General features: G+C 30.9%; 1 protein-coding gene across 1 annotated transcript; it reads left to right on the top strand.

Moving 5' to 3' along the window:
* Positions 1–6,990: 6,990 nt before the first annotated feature.
* LOC129287412 (dof zinc finger protein DOF1.7-like) lies at positions 6,991–8,674 on the top strand. The gene has a single exon (XM_054923561.1). It carries the CDS (start codon positions 7,539–7,541, stop codon positions 8,202–8,204), a length of 666 nt encoding a protein of 221 aa, XP_054779536.1. The 5' UTR covers positions 6,991–7,538; the 3' UTR covers positions 8,205–8,674.
* The last annotated feature ends 12,546 nt before the right edge of the window (positions 8,675–21,220 follow it).

Raw genomic sequence — 21,220 nt, 5'->3', positions numbered from 1 at the left:
ATTATGCCTGTTTTTCCATTCTAGAGATCTCGTACTTTTCTCTATCTCATTTTCTTTATTTTTAATCACTTCTGCACTTGTATATAAAAAATTAAAATAAAAGATCCTGAAAATTTACCATTTGATGATCTAGGAGTCAAATGTAACACCCACCCAACAATGAAGCCCCGGGAACAATATTTTTAAAATTATTAATTATATATTTTTCCTAATTAGGCAGTCTAAATTACGTTGAGAGTGGTGAGGACTAAAGGAAACTTCATCACCCTTTTAATAACTTAATAAAGACTAGTAATTGGGACCCAGCTTATCCCTTCAAATCCAATTTGGCGCACGAGGTCATGAGCGCCTTCCTCTGCAATCCACCATCATCACTTGATGTTTTTGGCAATTTCCCCTTAATATTATTAATACTTTATTGGAATATGGTGGGCCAATAATCTCATTTGTCTATTTAAATTAGGAATATCCTTTGTGGACGAGATAACTGAGATATGGAACCCAAACTACGTACTCCTCTTAATTGGGTGTGCTCTAAATACAGAATTAATTTCAGTGTTCGTCTGAGAGATCATCTCCTATAGACCATTCACATTTAATTTTTAATGTTCAGATATATAGCTTTTTAATGAATTTTTTTAAAATAAAAATTATTTTATTAAAAAATTAACCCTTAAAAGATGGTCTTTATTTTAAATTCAGCATCTATTAAAATAATTTTTTAAAAAAAGTAAAAAATTATAAATCTAAACCATTCATATTAGATATAAATTATTTAAAGGTAATGAGTTCTCCATGCTCAATTTACAGATGAACATTGAAACTGGTTCTCTCTAATACTCATAGTAAATTTAGTTTATTTATTTATTGAGAAATATAAAGTTAGTAATTAAAAAAATGTAAAAATTAATGGATGCATGTTGATTTATTCACTATTTTATATTTTCATTTGGCGAAGTGGAGTGGTGGTTGGTGATTTCCTTGATGAGATAGAAGGGAAAGGCACACTCTTCAGACCACGCGAAACTTTGAAGGCTTCATCATGACGGCCCCCCGTTAATCAAACAAACAGACAAGAACCAATCGAATCACGGCCTTGCGGGACCCAACCTTCGTTCACTCATGTCACCGCCACACTCACTCCTCCGTAGCTTTAGAATTTTCTCGCTGAGAGAATTCACAGCTTGGCTTTGTCGCTCCACGTTGCGCTCCTCATTCCGCATGTGGGGCTCCGCCACGTGTTGCCGGAGAACGGCAAGGGGTGACGGTGACTCAACGCAACGTTCCTCCGTCGCATCGCTCGACACTTTGACGTCCCCGATTTGCATCTCGTCTGACTGAGCGGTCCTGATTTGGGAAATTCATTACATTCCAATGATGGTCCCATTTTACAGACGGCGGGTTGCTTTGTTCGCACGCAGGCCGGTGGTGGGTCCCAGTCCTTGGCGGCGGCTCTGCCTTATCCCCTTCTGGATTCCTGCCACGCTGCATTAATTCAGTTGAGCCATGTCCTCAAGTCCGAAATTCTCCCCTACATATAAACTACATTTTAAGAATAATTACTCCTCCAATTAAAAATATAAAATATTTTTTAAAAATTTAATATTTAAAAATATAAAATATTTTTAATTTTTTAAATATAATTATTATTTTTTTAAAAAGTGTTTCTGTTAATAATAACTTTATATATATTATAACATATTTAATAAAAATAAATATAAAAAAATAAAATTAATTTAAAAATAAGTAATTATTTTATTAAAAAGTAAGATTAAGTTAAAAATATTTTATTTTTTAAATGAAAGAAATATCACTTTATATAAAAATTAAAAAATACAAATGATTAATTACTTTCTTAATTTCTTTTTTGGCCACGATGAATTATTTTCTTAATTTTCTCCTTTCGTAATTTTCAATGAATAAAGAGTGAAAATTATATAAAAATATTTTTAAAGATAATGCTTCTACAAAAATATTTCTTTCTTTTTAATACGAAAATCAATAATAATAATAATCTAACTACCTTTTGTTAATTTAGGAAAATCTTAATTAGCCATCCTGACCCAACATAGTTTTTGGCCGCACCCAAAATTATGAAATTTCACTATATATTTAGGAATTGAAATGAAATTAAAAAGATAATTCAAACAATCTTATTATTTTTAGTGAAATTAAGTGCATAAATAATTTATTTAAAAAAATAAATAATTAATCTATAAAAAATAAACAATTTATGTGGATAAAACTTATAACTCTCATTAACAAAATAATATCAATATAAATTTAGAACTCTCATCCTACTTATGTTAATTGTTCATTTTTTATATAATTTATTCATGTACTTAATTTTATCAAGAATAATGAAGTTATTTGAATCATTTTTTTTAATTTTATTTCAATCCATCAAATATGTAGTAAAATTTTAAGTTTTGGAAGATTGACTGATATTATTTTGGGGTCCAGAGAGGCTGATTGAAATTTATTCTATTAATTTTGATGAGGTAATTAAAATTAACAATAATTCAAAAATAAAATTAAAATTGCTCTCGGAGTTTTTATTCATAAAGTGTTTGTTCACGTGCTTTGCGAAAAGTTATTATTATCTTTTTCTTTTTTTTAAACTTTTATCCCAAGTTTTTAATTATCTCCTTATTGAAAATGGAGTGGAAAATGATAGGTAATTCAGTCATCCGTGCAATGTTTTTTAAAGCAAGGGTTGAATGAGAAGATTTTCCTAACTTTCTATTCAACACCATATTATAATAACTATTCCCTTCATTTAAAAGTATAAATATTTTTAATTAAATTTTATTTTTAATAAAATAATTACTTATTTTTTAATTAATTTTATTTTTTTATATTTATCTCTATTAAACATCTTACAATAAATATAAAATCATTATCAACAGATATACTTTAAAAAAAATAATAATTATACCTTGACAGATTAAAAATATCTTGCATTTTTGAACATTTAATTTTTAAAAAATATTTTATTTTTAAATGAAGGGAGTATTTTTTTTTTATGTTTACAAAATATGTCAGTAGAAATAGTTATCTCTAGATAATGCACAAATCATATTTAACAATACTGAATATTATATATATATATATATATAGATATGTAAATAAAGAAATGCTATAAGATCTGGAATCAATTATTATTTGGATCTAATTTTTTATTTTTGAAAATTATAACTAAGTTGGAAATATTTTACTACCCCCCAGAAAATTGAAGTGCTCTCTTCTTTATCATCTCGTCAAGCGAGCAATAAAAGGTTTTTCATTTTATGTTCTCAGTTTGGGTGACAAAAATTGTACTATCTCTAAATAATAAAAATCTCTATATATTCTTCATTGCCAACAAGACATAGGGTCGAGACAATATTCTGCATGATTTAAACATGTTCAATGTATTCTTTTGATGATAATCTTTATATATAGACACTATGAATTGTTTGCAGTAGACTAATATCACGTGTGTTCTTCTTCTTCTTTTTTCTCTCTTCTTTCCGACATTTGTACTAGATGCCTAAGGTTCTAGAGCATAGGAGGGGAAATTAGTAGGTTGTGAATATAAAATATAAAAATTCATTATAATTAAATGGCACAAATGAGTAATTTTGATTGGTATTACCTAATATTGCTGGTTGTTACTTTGATTAGATTAAAAGAAAACATAGTTTATAGCCCTTAGTGCTTTGGTGGTCTAGTGACAAAGTTCTTGTAGTATTTTTAATCAGGCACAAATATTTTTTTTATTAAAAATAATCTTGTTCAAAACACAGTTAAGTTATTAAATGTATTGTCTTTTGATCAAGGTTATTGAAAATTTTAGTATTTTTTGGATTGTAAAAAATTTAGATCAATTGAATCTCAAAAACTCATCAAGAAATTACGTGTTCCTTATTAGTATTAAAATGTTCCTAATTAGAAACCTGCAAGAATTTCTAATAATATTAGAGATTTTGATCAAAGTGAACTAAAACTCTAAAATCTGATTTCTTAATTAAAAGCATACAAGAATTTTAACTAAAGCTGACCAAAACTATAAGGACAAAAAAGTAATTAGCTATATGGTTTTTTAAGACTAAAATACATAAATCTCTCTTAACTCTGAGATTGGTGTATATGATTTGTCTCACATTTAAACATTTAAAACTAACCCCCAATCGTGAATTTTATTTTTCAAAATTCCCTACTATTAAGTAACTATTACAGTATTTATTAATATACTTATTGTCATGTTTGATTAATACAATATACGTAGCACATAACATGAAAAAAATATTTTATTATTTTTTAATACAGTTTAAGTAGGGGTAAAATTATAATTTTTATTTTTAATATACAATATGATATTTTCATTTTTTTCAGTTGAATGACATTATTCTCATTGTTCATGGGTAATGTAATTTAAGAAAAAAATATAATTTTATTATTTTTTATCAATTAAAATAGCCTTTTATACTAAAAAAATAAAAAATAAATATATTTAAAAGTTATTATTAATAAGAATCATATAAATAAAAAATTATCCTTTAATGCAAGAAAACTATGGCATCTTATGGGTTGTTTTTAATAAAATTTATACTGATCAACAATAGCAACAAAATATCATATTCTAATGCAGTACGTATTCCATTTATAACGTAACAATAACATATATTTTTTTTGAATAATTATTAAAAACTTCATTTAAAGAAGAAAATAACAATTACAAATAAATAAGAGTCTAAAAAAAATAAATTAGATAATGAAATTTATATGACTTTTATCAATGATAGCTTTTAAATATTTTTCTTTTCATTTTTTTAATACAAAAGGCTGTTTTAATTGATAACAAATAAGAAAATTATAATTTTTTTCTTAAATTATATTTTCCATGAATAATGAAAACAATATCACTCAACTAAAAAAAATAAAAAGCATCATTATGTGTGTTAAAAGTAAAAATTATAATTCATCCTTTTCTTAAATTGTGTTAAAAAACAATATAAATATTTTTTCAATGCCCTGTGCCATATGTATTGCATTAATATGATATGACAGTAATTATATCAATAAAAGAATACTCTATTTGTTAAAAATGTAAGATATTTTTAATTAAATTTCACTTTAATAAAATAGTTACTTATTTTTAAATTAACTATATTTTTTATATTTACCCCTATTTATTAGGATGCTTTACTCTTAAATAAATATAAATAATTTATTTAATGGAAATATTTTTTAAAAAATATAATGATTACACCTTAAAAAATTAAAAATATCTTATATTTTTTAACATTTAATCCCTCAAAAAATGCTTTAAATTTTTTATCGAAGGGAATAGTTAATTAATGGTAAGGGGTTTTAAAAAATAAAATTAAAAATCAGGGGTTTAATTTCAAATGTTGAGAGGTGAGGGGAGTCATATGTAATTGTTTTAAAGTTAGGGAAGTTTTATGCATTTTATAGCATTTTTTTAATAAGTAAAACAATAATTTTCAAGAACCATTTATGACATGGTTCTGTAATTATCCTTCATCAAATGATAATATCATTGATTTAGGAAAAAAAATATGAAGGATCCATCACAATGATATTTTAATCTAAACATTTTAATTTCAGACACAATTATTAGTTAACTAATTTTTTAAATTGTGTGAGTTAATCAGTATTTACTTATATTTGTCTTAAAAAGGGAGGGAGTATACAATAGTCCAATTACAGGGATAACTTAAAAAAATAAATATAAGATAAAAGAGATTGATACGTTAAATTTAGAATTAAAAAAAATTTCATTTAATTTTAACTGTATTTGGGAGAGGAGAGGGTATTTTCCTCAAATAAATTAGTTGGACAAAGGCCTCACGATGGAAAGAGAAGACAAAAATTAAGAATGAACGCGCTTCGCGCTAAGCATTTTCTTATTGTCTTGGGAATTTATGTTGTTAAATTCTAATTCCTTTGCACATTCTATCTGTCTCTTTTTTTGTTTTCTCGAGCTAAAAAGTCTACAGTTTTTAACCATCAATTATTATATAATTTTTTCGAAAGCTGATATGATATCTTACAAATACTACTATACTTGTAAAATTTGTTGACCATGACACTACTTGCTTTGTTTGTATTAGCTTTATATATATATATATATATATATTTGATACACACACATATATCGCTAGATCTACACTTACAAATTATTTAATTTATTTATTTTTATCCGGTTAATATATTTATTTATTACAGCATACCATGATGAGAATCGCGCTCCAATAGATTTACATTATGCCCCCTTAGCTTTTTTTTTTTATTATATTTTTTGTTATTATTTTGTAATAATTTGGTTATTTTTTTCATCCTATTTATAAGTGTTGCCATTCACTTTTTATTACAAAATTTTCTTTTTAACTTATTAAATATCGAGGGGAGAAAGTAGATTACTAAAATATGAACCCCCTAATTTTTCCATACACTTTACATTTGTCATTCGCTGAAATACAAAATTGAGAAGTCAAATGCTTTTTTGCAAATTTAAAATATTGACTGTCATACTTAATTGTGAAATTGGTTGACTTTATTTGATAATAAAATTATGAAAAATCATATTTAATAAAAATAATATTAAAATTTATTAATTTTTTATAATTTTTTATTTGATAAAATATATTATAAATAATTAATAAATTTTAAAATTTTTTTATTATTCCCCCATTTTAAGTTATAAATTTTTTTTGATAAAATTATATATACTTATAAATATCATTAAATACATTTTAAATTTTATTTTTTAAAATAAAAATAAAATTTTTTAAAAATATTTTTTAAAGAATATTGAAAACAGAAAATATAAAGATGATATTAAAAATATTATTAATGAAATTTTATTTTTATTAAATTATCTTATATTTAAACATATTAAATTTATTTTAAAAATATTTTATAATTTCATATCTATAAGTACTTAAAAACCATGTCTGTTATTGGAATATGAGCAGATGGCTGTGTGTGGAACTGCACAGGAAAACGATTGAGCATAGATCACCGGACTCCACACAGAGAGAGAGAGAGAGAGAGAGAGAGAGAGAGTTCTGTTTCTATTTGAAGACCGGGCTGGTCGTCAGTCTCCCACAGACAAGCTTGATAGATAGCTTATCGCTATCAGCATGTTCACTCTCCAATCCAAATATCTTCTCTTCCCTTCCACCCTCACAAACCGCTTAGATCCATCTGCTTAGAAAACCCTGTGAGCATGTGAAGTGAAACTCTCTGTCTCTCTTCAGCTTCTTTTTTCCGAGCATGCTTCCCCCTGTTATTTTTAATCTCTACTTTTTTGGTTTCTTCTATTAAATCAAGACCTGTTGAGGAGTCTGAAGAAATATCCCTTCCCTGTTTGTTCTCTTCCTACTCCTAAAGTTCACAGCCCCATTTCCCTGAAGCTCAATTCAGATTCTAGGTCGCTCCTTTTCGCATATTCTTGTAATACTCCGAGACCGAACCAGTGAAGGGTTTTATCAGTTTCAGGATTGAATTTCTGTTTAGGGATATCAGAAATGCAAGACCCGACGGCATTCCAGCCGATGAAACCCCCCTTTCCTGAACAAGAACACCTTAAATGTCCTCGTTGTGATTCCACCAACACCAAATTCTGCTACTACAACAACTATAATCTCTCGCAGCCTCGTCATTTTTGCAAGAATTGCAGAAGGTATTGGACCAAAGGCGGTGCTCTCCGAAACATACCAGTCGGTGGTGGAAGCCGAAAGAACACGAAACGATCGTCAACTGCCAAACGCCCTTCTGCTTCTTCTTCTTCGCCATCAGCATCATCTTCTCCTGCCTCAGTTCCGTCTGCATCAACAGCTGGTCCGGATCCTAACCCGCCCCGGTTTTGTGCCAACCTGAGTGGTCCCGTGAACCTTGGTGGGAGTTTCAGTTCTCTTCTGGCATCAACTGTGCAGTGGGGGGGCTTATTGGAGGGTTTGAATTCAAGTGGGTCTGGATTGAAAATGATGCAACTGGGTGGATTTGGAGAGAATGTGGGTTCTGGCCATGGGAAGAATTCGGATTCGGGTCGAAGCCCGGGGATGGAAAGGCAGAGCAATGGTAATTCGGAGGGCTTTCTGGGTATGCAAAATGTTGATTCAAACTGTTGGAATGGTAGTAGCAATGGGTGGTCTGATCTTGCAATATATACACCGGGGTCAAGCTATCAGTAGAAGAAGCAAAAGAAAATTAACTGAACTCTTTTATGATTATGTTGGTGATTATGAGATTTATACTTGAAAACCGTTTATGAGATGGGTGATCATAGTTACTCAAAAAGCATTTTCTGACGCTATTGAATGGAAGATCTCATACCATAGAAAAGGCCTCTATAAAAGCATCAACGTTTAGGTAATCTAATAGCTCTCTTGTTTTGTGATTTGTTTGCGAATGGTGTTTCTTTAATGATGGAGAAGAAACGAATAGAAAATCATATTGATGATAATTTCTGGAGGGATACATATGAATGTTGTTAGAATGGCTGTGTTTGTGATGTAGGAGATTTGTTAGCGTGGTTTGGGATTCTAATTTAATCTATATGTATTGAATACATGTAATATTATGTATCTTTACGCATAGTTTTTCATGGACCTGTGGCTGTATCGATTTGAGTAATTTCAATTCATTTGTGCATTCTCATTAATTAGACTTTTGATGGAATGGGGGGAAGTTATGAAAGAAATCAAAGCACACCATTTTTTTTGTTAAAGAAAAAATTTCCTTGAAACCTTACAATTAAAGTCGTCATGGTTCAAGTGTTCAAGTTCGATTTTTTTATTCCCAAAGATGTCGGTTGACAATCTCACCAAAAACAAAGGATAAAGAAGGATTCTGGTGCGAAATATAAGTCACTTCGAACTAGATTATTGGTGTTGTTTGAGAAAGGGGAAAAAAATTCAGTTTATCTCTATTAAATGCATTATTTTACTCTATCGAGAAAATTGCATAGGGATAAAATTGGAAAAAGCAGCCAATTGTTCATCCCTTTTCATGCAAAATGACTTATAAAAAGAACTATCAATTTGGGCAAGGATCAATGCTATGTGGGTTGCTATTAGCTACCTAACCTAAACTGAAGGTCTCTGTTAAGTCTGAAAATTTAACAATCATGGTCAAACTTTCTTAATGCATTTTAGGTTGTTTGGTATCCATGAATATAAGCACTTAGCTGACTTCGGTTGATGATTTCAAGTTTGAATTTTGAAGTGTGACGCCGATCTTATCAGTTTATTGTGTTGAAGTGTTGCAAATTCAATGATTATTTATTAGAGTTGCCTCCGAAGTCCCAATTCTGGATGTCAACATATTGTAGAAATATATCTCTATATTTTAAGGACTTGTGCATCTTGAGATGGATCTAATTTAAAGATTTAGAATGTTCATATTACAAATTTGTTATTTTTGGCTTTTCATTCAAACTATAATCTTTTAGGTGATAGTTGCACACTTATTTCTATTGTGCATGTTATTAAATAATAAAAGAAATATGATTAGATGATTTGTTCAGATAAAAAAATAATGAGTAATCTTTACTTATTTTGACCAGTTTGTTAGTTTGGGAGATATTGTCCAGTTCACATGGCACCAGTATGAGTTATGAAAAGTATCAACCCTCTAGGATGAGGAGGTGTCTTTTATTTGAAGAAATATAACTACTACCACTTGTTAAACAGGGTACATTGATGTGGGCATGAATGACGTGGCAGGGTTTGAATATTGAGCCATAAGAAGATAGACGCTAACATTCTTGGAGACCCATTTTTCCAAATTTGAATTGGTTTGGTGGTTGTGTGTGATAGACTTGGTCTTGAGGTTGAGGCTCTGATTGGTGGGATTGATACAAATTCAAGTGATGTGTGTAAGAGTCACACTAACACTATCATGATTCATGAATGTTGGGTCCGACCTTGGACCACTCTGTCTGCTCTCACCAGTTGTTACCATTTCATTTACGCTTCGCATGTGAGTGCTGATGACTGATGAGTCAGTTTGTCAAACCCACTAAAGAAAAAAACTATGAATCAGGAAACGTCTTACTTGGTGAGTTAGTTTATCACTGTCAATTATATCTATTTTGGGCTGAAATTTTAATAAAAACCAGACTCTGGATTCATGTTCCTCATGGGCTTAAGCTGAGTTATTTACACTTCACATGTTGGTTTGATTTCACGTTGAAAACCACTAAAGAAGTTATCTGGTTGTGCCAAGCGCTAACACCGATTTTTGTGTTGCTAACGTGAAATTCAACACATGCAATATGTTTCTTTTTATGAATATTTGGCGTGTATGTATGTATCTATTCATGTTAAAAGGAAAAGGATTGGATCTTTATGAGATGGAATTTACAACCTGACATTTACAATGGGAATAATATTGTAAAAATGTCTTTTGTTTTTTTGGCTTGTTGGAAAGAAAACAAAAATGAAAAAGAAGGTTGGTTAAATAATATTTTAACTAATAATTAAGTTTTGTATATGTTATGCGAGTTGTGTTTGAACTATCTATAATATTTTTATGTATTTAATTTTATATATTTAATATATTTTTATTTAATTAAATCATAATAAGTGAATGTTAATGCATTAATAATATTGGGAACAAGAGTTTTTCATGTAATAAATAATTTATAAAATATTTATATCTTAATTTAATTAAAAATAAATATTTTAAATATATAAAATTAAGTATATAAGTTTTTGTTGCTTCAAGTTTTAGATTTGAGATGTCTTAGGGTGGATGAATCATATTGTCCCCTGAAAAAAAAAAAAGGTGGGGGGGGGGGGATAGTCCAGTTTTGTTAATGAAACGGAGGTCATTGTCAATCACCTAAAGTGAGGACAGAATTTGATAAAGTGTAATGTTAAGATTGAAAAAGTTAAATTCGTTTTGTATTTATCAAGGTACATAAAATCAGACTAATTATTAAATCAGTCAGGGTATTAAATATGTGTTAGTAGTTCAACCCGGGGTTGAACCAATTATAATTAAAATAATATAATTTAAATAAAAAGATATTGATTATAAAAACATTTAATCAAATTCAACCACTAAAAAGTCTATTGATAATAAAATATAATATTTTAAATATCTATCATTACAATTATAACCTTTCAATCATTAAAAAGTCTAAAATTAATATTCATTAATACCAAAGTCATTATTAACTTCATTCAAATCTTAAGCTTAAAGTAATGATTAGCCAAAGTAAAATCAAAAGTACAAAAGGGAGAGGGAAGAGAAGACGAGACATGAGCTACAGAGACTAACTTAATTCAAAGGGAATGCAAGCATGAGCTAGGATGTAGAAGACTTTAGGAGTGAAGGTGAGAAGAGAAAGAACGTCGTGCTAAGCTGTCAAGTTAGGTTGCACATTGTTGATGGTGAGAAGAATTAAAGGCATCTGATTAGGTTTACGGCAAGCAAAGGTTTACGGTGAGCAAATGAGAAGAGACAGAGACGAGAGCGATTGGTTGATTAAGTTAAGATGAGAGATAAATGTCTGCATTGAGGCACTCTGCTCTGCCTCTAATTTCATTTTTCATTTCTTCATTCAATTTCAAAATTTGAAAATTTTAAAAAAATTGGGGGTTTTGCAAAAAAAAATAATAAACCGGCCAACCCAGTCAACCCATTAGGTTAGCTGGGTTATACCGGGTTAACCTCAAATTGACTGAGTCACACCGGATCAACCATTGACTGAGTTAGGTGAAAACCTAAACAGGTAAAGAGACAGGATTGTCAGTTTATGTGTCGATCCGACTGGTCCGGTTTAGGTTTTCATATCATGGTGTTTACTCATAGTTTGTTGAGATAAATTAAGAATAGTGAATCTGATAAGATTCCAGATAATATTCCCATGAAGACTTATCCAAGAAGAAAGCGTCAAAAGATAAATTCAGATTGATTTCATTGTTTATTTTGCTCAGTATTTGATATTTCTTTAAATTATAGGTGCTCGATATAAAGGGTGAAACACCTGTGGCTGAACTAGAAGAACAACTAGAGACCAGAGATGCAATGCTCAAGCTTCTGAGGGACGATTTGCATAAGGTTCAAGATTGAATGAAGGCTTATGATGACAAGCATCGGCGGGAAGTTGAGTACAATATTGGTGATGTTGTGTGGCTACGAGTACAACCTTTTCGCCAACAATCGCTTACCAAGCAAAAGTTTGAAAAATTATCACCTCGCTTCTTTAGCCCATACAAGATTCTTCGTAGGATTGGCAAAGTGGCTTATTAATTGGAACTTCCGGCAGAGGCTCGTATTCACCCTATCTTCCATGTCTCTCTTTTACGCCAGGCTACAGGGATAGATCCACCACTCACACCTGCCCCCTTACCGCTTTCTGCTGATTTTGAGTTACATGTAAAGCCTCACTGAATCTTAGATCATCGATGGACTCGTCATCAGTCGCTTGAATTGTTAGTAGAATGGCATGACCGACCTGTGGAAGAAGCCAGCTGGGAGGACTACGATCTCTTGCACACTCAATTTCCCTCCTTTCAACTTGAGGACAAGTTGAGTTTTCAAGGGGAGGGTAATGATAAGATTCTAGATAATATTCCCATGAAGACTTATCCAAGAAGAAAGCGTCAAAAGATAAATTCAGATTGATTTCATTGTTTATTTTGCTCAGTATTTGATATTTCTTTAGATTTAGTATTTTATTTAGTCAGATTTTATTTAGATCTAGCAGTTTATCTATTTAGATTTTATTCAGTATTTTAGATTATAGGAGATATTATTTAGTTATTTAGTTATTTTAGATTATAGGAGATATTATTTAGTTATTTAGTTATTTTAAATTATAGGAGATATTATTTAGTTATCTAGTTATCTAGATTTTATCCATTATTTTAGATTGTATTTAGCATTATAAATATGACTAGCAACTTAGAAGCTATCATATCAGTTTATCAATAAAATAATCTTTTAAACCCTTTGGAGATTCTCCTGAGCGTGGCTATTAAGAGAAATATAGAATGAGATTCTTATTCTATATCATCCTAATAGAGTTATTCTTATTTTAGTTATTCTGAGCACCTATCAATTTGGTATCAGAGCCATGGTTACTACACGTACTAGCCAAGAAACCAACCCTTCTGACAATTCGTCCAACAATGACCCAGAAAATCTAAATTCACTTATGTCAGATCATTTGGCCAAAATCGCGCAGCAACTCGAAACTCTTGATTTATTAAAAGAGAAGGTAGAAGCACTCGAAGCCTCAGCAATCAATAAAAACAAGAAACCTGGAGAAGCACGCCGCAAGCACTATTATGAAGATGAAGAGAGTGAAGACGAGCAAGAAAATTGATAGGTGCTCAGAATAACTAAAATAAGAATAACTCTATTAGGATGATATAGAACAAGAATCTCGTTTTATATTTCTCTTAATAGCCACGTTCAGGAGAATCTCCAAAGGGTTTAAAAGACTATTTTATTGATAAACTGATATGATAGCTTTTAAGTTGCTAGTCATATTTATAATGCTAAATACAGTCTAAAATAATGGATAAAATCTAGATAACTAGATAACTAAATAATATCTCCTATAATCTAAAATAACTAAATAACTAAATAATATCTCCTATAATCTAAAATACTGAATAAAATCTAAATAGACAAACTGTTAGATCTAAATAAAATCTAAAGAATAAAATCTGACTAAATAAAATACTAAATCTAAAGAAATATCAAATACTGAGCAAAATAAACAATGAAATCAATCTGAATTTATCTTTTAACACTTTCTTCTTGGATAAGTCTTCATGGGAATATTATCTGGAATCTTATCAGAATCACCCTCTGATCTAATGGCACCTATTTTCATGATCCTACCTCAAAAGATTAAAGGATCAAACTCCTATGTAATTAAAAAGAGTAAAAAAAATCTTGTACGACGTGTGTGGGGATTGTCATCTGATGTGTGGATGTTTGTGTGAAACGTGTGAAAAGGGTTAAATAGGATATTAAAAAAAAAACAAGTCAAGAATGAAAAAGAAATTTTGATCAAACAGCATTCATATTATTTGAATTTCATTATGATTACTTAAAATTCTTATTTTGTTTCAAAATATATCTAGACGATATTTTCATTAAAATAATAATAATAATAAAATTATAATATAGTATAATTTTGTTCCAACCATATACAACATTTGAAAAATAAAGATAAACAATTTAATTTTTTTAAAAAAGTAATTTAATCGTATTCTAAGAAACTTTTACATCATGTAGGCCGCACAAAAATTTCATATTACATTCTTCAAATAACTTTGTTTTTAGAAAATTGTGCTTAAGGGCTTAAATGAACGAATGTACCTTACAAAGGACCATAAAAAACATATTTATATTGAAAGATTAAAAGTTAATTAATTGATCATTATGGTAACACCCTATTTTACTACACACATCATTAACATAATAATCAAGTATCGGTTTTGATGATAATAGATTTTAAGCCAAATTCCTTTAAAAGAAAGGTGCGCAGTTTAACCCAAAACTAAGCATATGCCCAAATGAATAACTTTGGAAAAAACATATTATAATAACCAAACAACATATCAATCACATAGTCAGTCTAAACATCGAACTCAAATCACACAACTTTAAAGCCATCCCATGCAACTCATGGGAAAATTGAATCAAATAGCAAAGTTTAGATTCGAGTGAAAAACCAAGAACCATCAGTCCAAGTTTTACAACCCAACAACCTATAAAAACATTCATAAAACAAGCATTACTAAATGAAAAGTCATCAAGTTATTATGGTTGGCATAATTCTACAATGCCAAATGACTGGAAATAAAGTTAGGTCTTAAACTGACAAGACTAAGAATGTAGATCTACTTCTCCAACTCCTTTCCCCCTGCAACCTTTTCTTCATCTAGAATTGTTGAAGGAAAGGGGTGAGATAATAATAATCTCAATGACCAATGCTTTCATAATACACTCAACCTTCCATCATTAGTTTTTCTAATAATACCATGTCATAATATGAACAAATTTAAGTATGCATGCATAAAGAAATCATCCTTAGGTTCACATGATTACGGATCCCCTAAGTAATATTAATACTGGCTATGACCACAACCCATAACCACCATTCATAGCACAATCATGGCTACTGTCCTTAAGAGGTACAATCACGACCCATCAAGCTCGACCATGACTAATAAATCATTAAGACACGATCATAGTTTTAATTGGTGTCAGGACGAATGTCACAACATTGTTATACTTGGCCGAGTGTAGATGGGTGAAGGACATTATATCACGTGATATATAAAGAATTCGCTTATTCTCTCATTACATTTAATATGGATTAATGCATGAATAGTGCCATTTCTTGCTAGTCATCCCGAGCTATAATATTTATGTTCATGTATTTATCTATGTATATGTATGCATGTGTATATATATTCTCCTCGCATTGCATAAATAAAAAATGTTAACAATAGCATCTCAATTCATACAATTCAAATAAGATTAAGTCAAGTAATGTACGTACTTGAAGGCTGCAAGTTATGGCTCCTCAATTACTTCAAGCGTAGGCAGACTTACAACCCACTAAACTTCATAGTTTTCAAAAAATTTAGAGATAATGGAGAGAGTGAAAAAATATTGTGTGTGGTAGTTATTGACTAATTGTATTATATGGATAATCTCATTAATCATCTCAACAATTAATTAATTAATCTCATATTATCTTTGACTCATTTAGTTAAGAGATATGGGATACTTGATTGTTATAAGGTTGTAGGGTGGGCCTCTACCCATTGGGCTCATTTGTGTGGTTCATTTATCACAGCCCACATAAGATTATAAAGGCCAATCTATTTCAGGCTTAATATCTAATTAATGCAAATTCATAATATATATATAAATATTTTATAAATATTCCAACAACAAATTCTCATTTCTTCTCCAATTCAAAGTAATTCAAAGCATGCACGTATATGAAATCTCCTAGGTTATCTCAAACTCTAGCTAAATAAGCCAAGCCTAACACCATGAGTGAGTTTGAATCCGCAATCTAATTCAACCATAAGGCCCAGTTACCATTCAAGGTGTTGAAGTATAATTAACACATGTCAAAGATTTTTAAGAAACCTAAGACAAGTTTAAGTTTTAATAGAGTAAGAATTTTAAGTAAGCTTAAAGTGTTTATAAATAATTCCAATTGCCATGAAACTTCATACACGGCTCAACCATCAACCAAAGAAGCAAACAATAAAAAATGCCAAGCAAATTAGGTCTGTATTGCTCAAACAAAAAATACCCATAAAATTTGATCAAAATTCGTCCATAATTCAAAATTCACCAAAACTCCCAATCCGATCATATATTGCGTGTATTTGGTTAATGTTTTTAATTGATTATTTGAAGAAAAATTGATTAAAAACAAAAATTCCCATAAAATGGGTTAATCAATTTTTGGGCTAAAATTTGATTTTCTTTCGAAGCTGAGAAACCAAGCATTTTATAGAAAAGCTAATAAAAAACGTTGGAAAAAGTTATAAAGAAAGGCTCCAAAAAAAATTACAAAGAAAGCACATGATTTAATAAAATAAAACCAAACTCTCTTCTCTTCTCTTTTTTTTAATAAAATTCAAACTTTGTATTCTTAAAAAATTAATATTTAATATTTAAGAATTAAATTATATAGTAATTTATATAGTTAAAATTGATTCTGATTAAATTATCCAAACATCTTTAATTTTATTAAAATTAATTTTAAAAAAATAGTATCCAAATAGACTACGTTATAATATAATTAATTATAATTAAAATCTACCACTTAATCAATTATTTTTATAATTTATTATACTCAATTGAAATTCAAACAGGCACATTATCATTCCAAGAGGTATTTTTAAGGCTATTCATAACAATAACATGAAGTTCCCAAGCTAGAATCAGCCTTTAGAAGTCATATTTTAACATTTTCTTTAGGGTTTAAAGCTAAAATTTGAATTTTTAATAATCCTACCAATTAAATTTTTCTAAACAACCTTTATTCTACTTCCTAAACACTATTCAAACATCTTATAACTCAAATAAGTCAGATTCAATCCAACCCATCTATCTAACTCACAAGCCAAACCATAAATCTTGAAGAACAAGTTAGAAAAGCTTGAGAAAGACATATACCTTAATGAAACTTCCTCAAATCCCTCCTAAAATGAGTCCGAGACCTTCTTGAACACCTTTATCTTTAGTTTTCGACCAAACCTAGGAGGAAAGTTGCTGAAGTTCAAGCAAATGCAGAACACAAAGTGACTTCGATAAAAAGACGCACATAATTGTTTCAAGACTTTTCTGTAATATTTTTTACTTCTACAGTCCAAGATGTAATTTCAATAAAAACTCAAACGAACTAAAAATTCCATAAATTGGGCTTCTAGTAATGTTCTTTAACCTTTAATTTATTTAAATAAAATGTGGGATGTTACAATTATGCCTTCCCTATCATACATCACTCACTAGTAATTAAAAAAAACCTATCTCTTATAAATGTTATTTTATATGTCATTGTCAATTATCTCTATTTTTGGCTGAAATTTTAATGAAAATTAGACTCTGGATTCATGTTCCTCACGGTGCTTCAGCTGAATTGAGTTATTTATACTTTACATATTGATTTGATATCACATCAAAGGCCACTAAAGAAGTTTTCTGGTTATGCCAAGACTAAAGGATTTTAGTGTTTCTAACATAAAATTCAACACATGTAATATGTTTCTTTTTAAGAATATTTGACATGCATGTATTCATGTTAGAAGGAAAAGGATTGGATCTTTATGAGATGGAATTAACAATCTGAAGGAATAATATTGTAAAAATGTTCTTTTTCTTGTTGAAAAGAAAACAATAATGAAAAAGAAAGTTGGTTAAATAATATTTAAACTAATGTAAAGAGTACAAACTTAAAGGGAGAGCCTATCTTAAAAGACTAGTCTATTGAGTAGGAGAGTCTCTTGAACTTATAAACCTCATATCACTTGTGAGGCTCCTCGATATGGAACTTGTAATAATGCCACCTCATTAAGAGTTGTCGTTCACGCGGCTCCACTCTATGACACTTCACTTAGCCTTCTGCTGATCTGCCCCTTATACTTATAAATCTCACACCATTTGTGAGGCTTCCCAATATAGGACTCATGACAACTAATAAATAAGTTTTTTATATTTTGTTTCAGTTTTGCTTGATCTATCTATAATAATATTGTGTGTGTGTTTGTGTGTATAAATCATTCCTTCAAGTTATAGATGTACGAGGGTGGATGAATTATATTATACTTTGAAAAAAGAAAAGAAAAGGTATCATCCAATTTAGTGAGGGCAGATTTTGATAAAGTATAATATTAAGATTAAAAAGGTTAAAGTCATTTTTTTGTGTAGTGATAGTTTGTTGGGAAAAATCAATAATGGTGAATCATCCTTTAATTTAGTGACATCCATCCTTATGATCTTTCCTTGTGATGCAAGAGATTAAGGGGTTAAATCCCATATGGTTAAAGAGGGACCAAAAATTTTGTATGTGTGTGTGAAATATATATAGTGGTGGGGGAAGGAGATTAGCAAGAGCCACGACCCCTATTTTTTTTAATTTTTTTTGGTATTATATGGGTGTGTTAGGTAGTTTGAAGGAGTGAAAGGTCCATACACAGCAGTTGATGATTTCGTAACATGCCGGGACTTAGGAGTGAAGGAAAGCTGGCTCAGGCATAGAGACTGCTTTCTTCACAGCTTCAATGGACCAAATTATCTCCTCATAGTTTTGCTTGGGAATCAAAGCAAATATTAAGAGGTATCTCCCTAACATGAATGGCCCTATCATACTAATTTTTATTCTTACTCCCCTCGTCCTGATCCTCGGTGGACTTTCTTTTGAATTTGTTAGTTTTTTGTACGTCATGGCCTTCTTGTATCTCAGTTTTTTTTGCTGCTCGAGGTATCTCTCTTTTACTTTTTGACACACTCTGACCTATTTTAAACCTTTTGTAGGTCGTGAGGGAAAACATTGACGCTTTCGCTACTTCAGAGACCCAGACAGCTCTTTTGTTAAGGACCGTCATTCAAGGGATTGAGAGGGATGACGCATTCTCTCACGTCTCGGTCCTAAAGAAGCTCGGGGCTAAAAAGAGTCACCCCTCAAGCTATTCGAATAAAGGAGATGGACCTGATAAGAGGAAGCGAGCTCCGTCTCCTTCTCTTGATTCTAAGAGGAGAAAGAAGACAACACCTCCTCTCACTGATCAACTTTCCTCCATTCCTCCTCCAGTCGGGCCTACTCTCCAGAAGGGAAAGCGCATGCATAATACCATAGTCCTGTTAGCAAACTCTGATAATAGCAGGGTGAGTCTCCTTCACCATGGAGGGGTAAAAGTTCAGATCCCAGACCCTCTGGTGGTTACTTCTACTGTCGCACATGAGCTTATGCTGGATCCTCAGGTAGTCACCTCTTTTTCTTCTGCCATTCCTGTGACAACTTTGAATTCCCAATAGGTTACCTCTGCTACAATCCTTAAGGCAATTCTTGAGAATCTATTAGAGGTTGCCCGTAATGTGGCCCGAAAGGTGATTTAAAACATAGAAGACCTTAAAGCTACCATTGAGGTTTGAGGAGCCATATTTGCCACAACCTCGGATGGTGATAGTAACCTAGAAGGTCTTGAGGCTACTATTGGCCAATAGGGCTTTTCCATTGTAGCCCTGGATGGTGACTTGGGGCTTGAGGCTAATGAAGTTTAGGAGACTGCCTCTACTGAGGCCTTAAGGGTGGTTCCCCCATTAGTTTAGCAGGTGCCATCGAGATCGGGGGATCTGAAAGGTCCTTAGAGGGGTTTCAAGTAACGACTGTCACCAGTCCTACAACCACTGGCACTCTAACTTAGGAGATCGCTCCTTGTGTGGATCATCTCTATATGTTCTGGGCTAAGGTGGCTGACTTGAGGCATCAGCTAGCATCTGCCAAAGAAGAGTTGGCACAGGCTGAAGAGAGTACCAAAAAGTTTGAGTTGAAGGTTGTAAATAATATTTTGAACCACTGCCTTCCACTTAGTATAGACAGTTAGTGGACTGAAAGAACAAGCTTGCCTTGCTATTAAGGGACGAGGTTTTCTTCTTAGCCACCACTCCCAAAAAGATGTGGTTGCCATACACCAGCTTCTCCTTTAAATTTCTGAAAGTCTATTTGGAGTCCTATCACCCCCAATTAGCTAGTTTGGGTTGAGCTAGTTTATCCCTCAAGGGTTGTCCCTTCAAATTAGCATGGAGCTACTAGACCGGGAGGTCATCGACCAAATAGCCATTCTACACATTACCCAAACGTAGTGCAAGGTGGAACTTGTTGATAGGGATGCCTGCCTTTATTTTAACAAGTGGTGGCCCCAATACTTTAGACGTATAATAAAGAGCTACACCAGTAAAGACACAGACGCAAAAAGAGAAGGCTGTAGAGCCTGTCTGCCAAGTCACCTTACAAGTTATAGAAGGAAAGCCGAAACAGGTTGTCCTGGAAAAATTAAGTATTAAGATGACTCAGCACCTAAAGCCTTTATAAATTAAGGCACATTTTGACAGGAAGCCAATAACTAGGGTTCTGGTGGATAATGGCTCTGTGGTGAACATATTGCCAACCTATATGATGCTCAAGATAGGGTGAGAGGTGCGAGACCTGATGCCAATTGAGGTGTGTTGCTTACCGCAAGTGTACAAGTCGTAGTAAGTAATATAAGATGAGTAAAGTATCGTTCCCTTGAGGATTTGTTTTAAAATGATGATCAAGCAAAAGACTAAGTGAATTTAACTAAATTGAGCCAAACATAATTAGAAAAAAGTTAATTTTATAAACTAAACTAACACTAAAAAATAAAGAAAAGTAATTGATTTATAAATTTTAAACACAAATTAGGACCTAGAATTATTTATCTTCTTTGTATTTCATAACACTAAAATTACTTTCTCTCATAAATGCTTTTAATAAAAATAAGTGCTAATCTAGGGTTCTAAAAACACTTGGACAAGCTCTCTCAATTTATGAACAAGTGTTTAGTTAAATTAATTGCTCAATCTCTTATTACAATTAATAAAACTCAATTTTAAACACCAACCCTAATGTGGCTATGTAAGGCTAGTAAGTATATCTTTATTTTACTAGTAAAACCATCCATTCAAC

The sequence above is a fragment of the Prosopis cineraria genome, unplaced genomic scaffold (genome assembly GCF_029017545.1).
Source record: "Prosopis cineraria cultivar Desert tree isolate PC_DT_omini unplaced genomic scaffold, ASM2901754v1 PC12, whole genome shotgun sequence".
In the NCBI taxonomy this organism is placed as follows: Eukaryota; Viridiplantae; Streptophyta; class Magnoliopsida; order Fabales; family Fabaceae; genus Prosopis; species Prosopis cineraria.
The sequence above is the reverse complement of the archived record's forward strand: the minus strand, read 5'-3'. Positions and strand labels throughout refer to the sequence as shown.